General features: G+C 58.1%; 1 protein-coding gene across 2 annotated transcripts; it reads right to left on the reverse strand.

The window, feature by feature from the left end:
- Window positions 1-1,671: 1,671 nt before the first annotated feature.
- On the reverse strand, window positions 1,672-4,162 carry HES4 (hes family bHLH transcription factor 4). 2 transcript variants are annotated; one of them, XM_066202970.1, is made up of 4 exons: window positions 3,708-4,162; window positions 3,508-3,603; window positions 3,317-3,404; window positions 1,672-2,771 (listed from the first exon to the last, which is right to left on the reverse strand). In XM_066202970.1, exons 1-4 carry the CDS (start codon window positions 3,921-3,923, stop codon window positions 2,173-2,175), a joined length of 999 nt encoding a protein of 332 aa, XP_066059067.1. In that variant the 5' UTR covers window positions 3,924-4,162; the 3' UTR covers window positions 1,672-2,172. The 2 variants fall into 2 exon arrangements, with proteins under 2 accessions (XP_066059067.1, XP_066059068.1); XM_066202971.1 differs by having other exon boundaries at window positions 3,813-4,159.
- Between the last annotated feature and the right edge of the window lie 3,617 nt (window positions 4,163-7,779).

Raw genomic sequence — 7,779 nt, forward strand, 5'->3', positions numbered from 1 at the left:
AACGCGATTTTATGGCCGCGATTGCATAACAAAACCTCCTGGGAAAAAAAAAAAAACAAACCAAAAAAACCTCCCCGCCTCGGATGGATCTCGCCGGGGTGATGGAGGGAACTCTCAGACTGATCGATCGGCCGGGAATTGCCGGCCTGGATCGGTACCAGGCTCCGAGCAGCCCCTGCTCCTTTATCGAGCCGCGCCTGAGCCAGCAGGAAGCTGTAAAAAAAGCCTCCGGGAGCCGATAATCTGCTTTTTATACCCCTTCCCCAGCGCACGCAGCCACGGGCTCTGCTCTCGCTTGCAGCCTGGTTGTTAATGGGAGCCTGAAGGATGGAATTGCATTTCTAGCCTAAAAAAAAAAAAAAAAAAAAAAAAAAAAAAAGGGATTAAAAAATAAGGAGATGCCTGGGTTGGTGGCATTGGATGCTCTGCAAATATCAGCTCGTTCTCCTAGACTAAAACAAACAAACAAACAAAAAGATAAAAAATAATTCAAAAATGGGTTTGTGGCATTGGACGCTCTGCAAATGTCAGAACTGGCGGACGCTGCTGGTCCCACTGGGCTCATCCCACCCACCAGGACAATCCCCGGGCTCCCGGGAATGGGGAAATCAGGGAAATCAGGATCCCACAGAGCCCAGGCCGAGCTGGGAGCCGCCTCTGGCACTCCCCACCTCCTCTCCTGGCCTTCCTCCCGGGAGGAATTCCTCCCGCAGATGCCAGGACGGCCCCACCTCGCAAATTTGGAGCGGAGCAGCACAAAAGCTTCTCCTTCCACCCCACTAATGGCCTTTTTTTTGTTTCTCTTTTTTTTTTTTCCCTTCCCTCCGCACCGCGGCCCCGATTTAATTGGTGACAACTGGAAGCGGTTCATTCTCCCCGTGCGTGCCAGAGGGCCGCGATTTGCTTCCACTTGGCCGCAATCCAAGCGCCGGGGGTGACTCAGAATGGGTGGCAAAACTGTCTTTTCCTCAGTTCTTCCCCCCCTCTCTCTCTTTTTATTTTTTTTTTTTTTTTTTTTTTTGCTGGGCGGCGGCGAAAAAAAAAAAAAAGCCACAAACCCCCACCACGAGTTATTCTTTTTTTTTTTTATGAGGTGGGGCATTGTGAGGCCGGGTAATTGAATTTACAACAGCATTGAGTATCAGAGTCTATCTGGCCCCTGTCAATGAGGGGAAAAAAAAAAAAAAAAAGGAAAAAAAAAAAGAGAAAAAAAAGGACACACATTAACCCTCAGCTCCGAGTTCCCAGGCGTTTCAATAGGGCTCCCGAGCTGCCAAAGAGCCCGCTGCATACTCGATGAGACCCTTTATAGCTCCTAATTACCCTCGCGACAATGGGGACAGACTCTCTCTCCCGGCCGCTTTTGTGGGCGCGGGGAGTAACTTCTGTGCAGCCCACCCCCCCCGGATTTTGGGAGCAGGTAGCACAGGCGGGAGGCGTTTCCTCAGCTTCCAGCAGCAGATTTTTCCTTAGGAATCCTTCTGACCGCAACATTCGGCCCCATCGCCTTTCCCCCCCACCCCAATTCCTTACCCAAATCCCTTCCAATTATCCTTAAATAAGGATAAAGTCCAGTCTTATATATATATATTTTTTTTTTTGAGGATGAGCTCGTCCTTGCCCAACTCTCAAACCAAAATGCAAGGGTGGAATTATATAAAAAAATAAAAATCTATTTCAAAGAGTTCCTTTATTGAAACACCTGCATTTTTTTTTCTCTTTTCGTTTTTTTTTTTTTTTTTGGAAGTCTTCGACACAGGCACGCACACACCCACAGACCGACGGGATACAAACAACTTTGGCATTATAACTTTCTGAATATCTTGTTACAAAACTAATTTCTCCTTTATTATTATTATTATTATTTTTGTTCATTTCTGTTCGTCTCTTTAAAAAAAAAAAGTATCTCAAATAAAGGCATTTTAAAGGAGTAAAAATACGAGTCGAGATCCCAAACCTCTGAAAATAATAAATAGCACGGTTCATAGCGAGGTCCTTTTCTTCCTTTCTGCTTAAATCTGATTTAAAAAAAAAAAAAAAGAAAAACAAAAAAACCCAAAAAAACATAGCGGGGGGCTCCATACAACGGAGCCGACAAGAGGTTGGTTTTTTGTTTGTTTTTTTTTTTCGATTATTTTGTTGTTTCGGAGCTTGTGAAGGACTGGAAGGAGGTCACCAGGGTCTCCAGACGGATTCGCTGCGCTCCCCGATGGGACTCCCGGCCTGGGACGCCGGCCCGATGCTGCCCCCAAATGATGTCAACCCTTGCACCGGCGACACCGAGGGAGTGGCGGCCGCGTTCCCGGAGCCTCCTCCTCCTCCTCCCGACACCGGCGGCGCGTTGGCGTTGGCGTAGAGAGGAATCACGGGTCCGGAGGCGGGAGGGAAAGCCGGGTTGGGGATGAGGAAAGCGAACTGGCCGTCGGTGGCCGGCACCAGCTGGAAACCGCCGTAAACTTTGGGCGACAGAGCCTCGGCGGGGCTGAGCTTGCAGGGCACGGGCAGGGCTCCAGCTGTGCCCGGGGGCAGCTGCTGCTGCTGCTGCTGCGCCAGATGTGCGGGCTGGGCGGGAGGAGGAGGCGGAGGAGGGGGCGGCGGGTAGTTCATGGCCACGATCTGGCCCAGGCACGCCGAGAGGTGGCTCAGCAGCCGCGTGCGGACGTCGGTGTTGACCCCCTCGCAGGTGGACAGGAACCGGGTCACCTCGTTCATGCACTCGTTGAAGCCGGCCCGGTATTTGCCCAGGACGGTGGGGTCGGCGCTGAGAGCGGCTGGAGAGGGATTGGGGGGGGGTGAGGAGGGGGCGGCAGGTGAGTGGCAGGTGCGGAGTACCGGCCCCGGTACCCCGGCCCCGGTCAGCTGCCCCTAATCCCGGGTGCGTCTGGAGCCCGGTTCCCGGTCCACTGTCCTTAATCCCGGGTGTGGAGCCCGGTTCTCGGTCCTTTGTCCCTAACTCCCGGTGTGGAGCCCGGTTCTCGGTCCTGTCCCTAACCCTGGTTCTGAAGCCCGGTTCCCGGTCCTCTGTCCCTAATTCCCGGTCTGGAGCCTGGTTCTCGAACCTCTGTCCCCAAGCCCGGGTGTGGAGCCCGATTCCCGGTCCGGAGCCAGGTTCCCTGTACGCAGCCCCGTCCCGGTCTCCTGTCGCCAGCTCCAGTCCCCAGTCACTGGGTCAGAGTCCGGTTCCCGGTGCCTTCGGTGCGGATCCCCATCCCCGATCCCTTATCCTCAGCTCCCGGCGCAGACCCTTCTCCCGATGCCCTGTCCGGATCCCGGTGCCCTGTCCCCACGGCCGGTGTCCCCGGGGCTGGGCACTCACCGGTCATCTGCGCCCGCTGCAGGTTCCGCAGGTGCTTGACGGTCATCTCCAGGATGTCCGCCTTCTCCAGCTTGGAGTGCCGCGAGCTCTGCGGGGCGAGAGCGGCTGGGTCAGGGCTGCCCCGCGGCCGGACATCCGCGCCCCGGTGTCCCCCGGTGTCCCCCGGTGTCCCCCCCCCAAACCCCACTTACGTCCTTCTTGAGCGCGTCCAGGATGAGCGTCTTGAGCTGCCCCAGGCTCTCATTGATCCGCGCCCGGCGCCGCTTCTCCATGATGGGCTTGGACGACTGCGGGGAGGCGGAGAACGGAGCCGGTCAGCGCGACCCCCGGGGGGACCCCCCTCCCCAAAAAAACACCGCATCATCATCATCATCCCCCGACCATCACCGACCTCAGCACGGCCGCGGGCTTGCCGCCATCCAGCTCCGCCGCCACCGCTGCTGCGCCCCGACCGGCACCCTCCTCCTCCTCCTCCTCCTCCTCCTCCTCCATTTACCTTCCGGTGCTCGCTGGCGCTCCGCGGCTTGTCCGGCGTGTGGCTGGCGCTGGCGGGCGCGCCGGCGATGGGCGAGGCGGTGGGTTTCTCCATGCCCGTGTCGGCGGGCATGGCCGGGGCTTACAACGGACGACCGGGAGACGAACGGAACAAAACAACCGATGATGGTGGGTGAAGGCGGGGGGGGTGTGCGGGGACGAACCGGAGGGGGGGGGGCGGCGGGGGGGGGGGGCAGCGATGGCGGCGCGGGGCGCGTGCGGCGGCGGGCGCGGGGCGCGTGCGGCGGCGGCGGCGCGCGGGGCGCGTGCGGTCGGTCCTCGAGGCGGCGGCGGCGCCCCCCGCCCCTCGCCCGCCGCCCTTTTATCGGCCCCGGCGGCGGCGGCGGCGGCGGCCGGCGGCGCCCATTCGTGTGAACCCGCCGCCGCCGCCGTTCCCACACTCCGGCGCGGCCAATCAGCGCCCGGCCCGCGCCCGGCGCCCGCGCGTCCCGCCTTCCTATTGGTCCGCGCCTCACGCAATTCCCCCCTCCCTCCCCCCCCCGCTCCTCAGGGAGGCTCCGCCCCGCCCCGTCACGCGCGCGGGGAACGCCCCCCCCGCCCCCTCAGCGGGCCCACGTGGGGTGAGGGAGGAGGAAAAATGGAGGGCGGAGTGTGAGGGGAGAGCGCGGGCGGGGCTGGCCCCGGGCACCGCCGCTGCCGCCGCCGCCGCCGCGCTGGCCCCGGCCGCGGCCCCGCTCAGCTGTGACACCCGGCCCCGGGGGCGGCGGCGGCTGGCGCGGCACGCGAGGCCAACGGGGCGGGGAGAGCGCGGCGGCGCGGGGCGCTCTGCGCTGCCATTGGCTGGCGGCGGCGCCGCTGTCAATCAAAGTGTCAATCAAAGCCTGCTCTTCCCCCCCCCCCCCCAATTCCCCCCGTCCCCATTCCCATTCCTATTCCCATTCCTCCTCTCTCCCCCCCTCCTCCTCCTCCTCCTCCTCCCCGTTTTCCCCCCGCTGGAGCACGTGCCGGAGCGCTCCCGGCTGCGGATCCATGGGAAAACCCCGCCCCGCCGCGCCGCCCGCCGGCGGCAGCCGCCCCGCCGCACCGCCCGCGGGCGGCCGCCGCCTTCCCCCGCTTCCCCCGCCGCTTCCAGCGCTCCCTCCCGCGCCCCGGGAAGGCCATCCCGGCCCTGGCGGAGCGGGGGGGAAGCTGCATGCGGACGGCGGGGGTGAACCCCCAGCGCTTTCTCCCACCCCCGGTGATGCTCCGGGACCCGCCGGTTTACCGGGGCTGGAAGGGTCAGGACCCCCCCTGTAGTCTTTGGGGACCCCCATTCTGTCCCCTTCACCCTTATTTCCCCCCAGTTCTCTCCTCCCGGAGTAAATCCCGGTGTGGGGGCTCGGGGGCCAAAGCCCCCATCGCCTTCTCCCACCCCCGGTGATGCTCCGGTACCCCCGAGACCCCCCCCGGTTTACCGGGGCTGGAAGGGTCGGGACCCCCCCTGCAGCTATGAGGGACGCCCCACTCTGTCCCCTTTGCCCTTATTTCCCCCCAGTTCTCCCCTCCCGGGAGCAAATCCCGGTGTGTGGGCTCCTCCCACCCCCGGGGATGCTCCGGTACCCCCGGACCCCCCGGTTTACCGGGGCTAGAAGGGTCAGGACTCTCCCGGGAATCATCAGGGACCCCCCCAGTGTCACCACGCCCGGGTGTGACACCCCAGCTCCTTTAGGAAATCCCAAAACCTCCGGGGCTGAGGGGTCCCGGCGCCCCCCGGTCCCGTTCCCGTGTCCCAAGGAAAAATCCCTTTAAAGCGGCGCGGCCGTCATGAAGGGAGCTACTCCTGGCTAATTTCAAACCCTGCCTGTTTTTAAAGAGATTTTTTTTTTTCGGGGGAATGCGGCCCTGGTGTGAAAAGCTCGCTGCTGCTGCTGCTGCTGCAGGCTTTAATCTTTTAATAATCATAAATTGGGAATTAGCTCCGCACAGGCCAGAAAGTCGGGAGGATTCCTCGGCTGGAAAAAGCTGCTCCTTTCTTTCTTTTTTTTTTTTTTTTTTTGTCCCCCCCCCCCCCTCCTCCCCTTTCCTCACCCCCTTCTGAAGGATAAAAATGTGATTTATTTTTTTTCGGGAAAGTCTCAGGGAAAACACGTCCTGGAAACCCTGAGGGCGACCCGGCTGAGTTGGTGGGAATTCTTTGGGAGGAGAAAAAGGGAAGCGCACGTGGAATTTAATCCCCCATTGTTGGCCTGACTCCTGCTCGGCTCTTAATTCCTTCCAATGGATCGTTCCCGGGGGGAAAGGGAAAGGAGGGAAAGGAGGGAAAGGAGGGAGGGAGGGAGGGAGGGAGGGAGGGAGGGAGGGAGGGAGGGAGGGAGGAAGGAAGGAAGGAAGGAAGGAAGGAAGGAAGGAAGGAAGGAAGGAAGGAAGGAAGGAAGGAAGGAAGGAAGGAAGGAAGGAAGGAAGGAAGGAAGGAAGGAGGAAAAAAAGAAAAAAAAAGGGGGGAAAAGACGGAAAAAAGGGAAAGAAAAAGAAAAATGGGGGAAAAGAAGACGGAAAAAGGGAAAGAAAAAAAAAGAAAAGAAAAAATGTGGGAAAAGAAGACGGAAAAAAGGGAAAGAAAAAGAAAAAAAAATGGGGGGAAAAAGGGAAAGAAAAGCACTTGGAAGCGTTCCCACTCTCCCGGCTGATCAGATGCCGGCCCTTTCATCTCCGGAGCAATTCCAGGTGCTTTGCCACCTCCAGGCTGCCGGGAGCAGCCGCGGCACCATCCTCCCTCCCGCAGACATCAAAGGCTCCAGGAGAATTCATTTATTCCAGGAGCCTTTTCCTCTCTCTCTCCCCGAGGCACACGTGACCGCAGGAACGGCAATTCCGGCCCGAATTATGATTTTTTTTAATTTTTTTTTTTTTTGGCTGTGTGGGAGGTGTTTTTGTAAATGGCAACAAAAACAGTGGAGCCCATTCCTCTGGGGGAAAAAAAAAAATAAAGGTGCAGGTTGTGTGTCCCTGGGGAGGAATAAATGTTATTAAAGGGCTTTCCTTTTTTTTTTTTTTTTTCCTTCTTTTTTTGAGTGTCAGTGCAAAGGTTCAGGGCACTCAGTTTCCCTTCTGAGAGCAATAAACTGCACAACAACAGCCCCTCGTGCAATTCCCCACCCTGAAAATAAGGCGGGCTGTAAAAAAAAAAAAAATATCCCGGGGAGGAAATAAGTCATCATAACAATAATAATAATAATAAAAATAAAAAAATAACCTCCCTCCCTCGGCAGCTGGTTGTGAATGCATTAATTACATAATTGCACTGGAATAAAAAAGGAGTCGTGAATCCGGGATTTCAGCGGAATCCGCACGAAGTGATGCAATTCCCAGGCCTGGCTGCCCGAGCTCCTCTCCGGAGGGAATTCCGGGGGATAACTCGGGGGAATTGTCGTTCTGAAGCCCTGACATCACTCCCAGCCCCGCTCCTCCCATTTCCACCGTCCTCAGGTTTCCAAACTGGGGAAATGTCATTTATTTCCATTCCACATGGATCTGGGATCCTGTCTTCCCCCAGGATTGGCTTTTGGGAGGGTTTTTTTGTATGTCTATTTTAATTTTTTGGGGTTTTTTGTTGTTTTATCCCCACCTTTCCACCATCCTCAGGTTTCCAAACCTGGCGAAATGTCATTTATTTCCATCCCAGATGACGCTGGGATCCTGTCCTCCCTCAGGATTGCCTTTTGGGAATTTTTTTTTGTGTGTTCATTTTAGTTTTGGGGGTTTTTGGTCGTTTTATCCCCGCCTAACCCCACGGTTGGGCCATTTCCCATCCTGAGGGGTTTTTACACCCTTTCAGCGGCGCTCGAAGCCGCACGATGGGGACGATGGGGACGGGTTGGGGACACAGACAGCGCCCTGCAGCTGCTCCGGCCAGCTGTGGCCAGATGTGCCCGCCCAAACTTCAGCTGCAAAACTCCCCCCGGGCCTAGAAAGAGCCCAGAAACTTCCCT

The sequence above is a fragment of the Chamaea fasciata genome, unplaced genomic scaffold (assembly GCF_029207755.1).
Source record: "Chamaea fasciata isolate MVZ Bird 193981 ecotype frontalis unplaced genomic scaffold, bChaFas1.0.hap1 SCAF_23, whole genome shotgun sequence".
Lineage (NCBI taxonomy): Eukaryota > Metazoa > Chordata > Aves > Passeriformes > Sylviidae > Chamaea > Chamaea fasciata.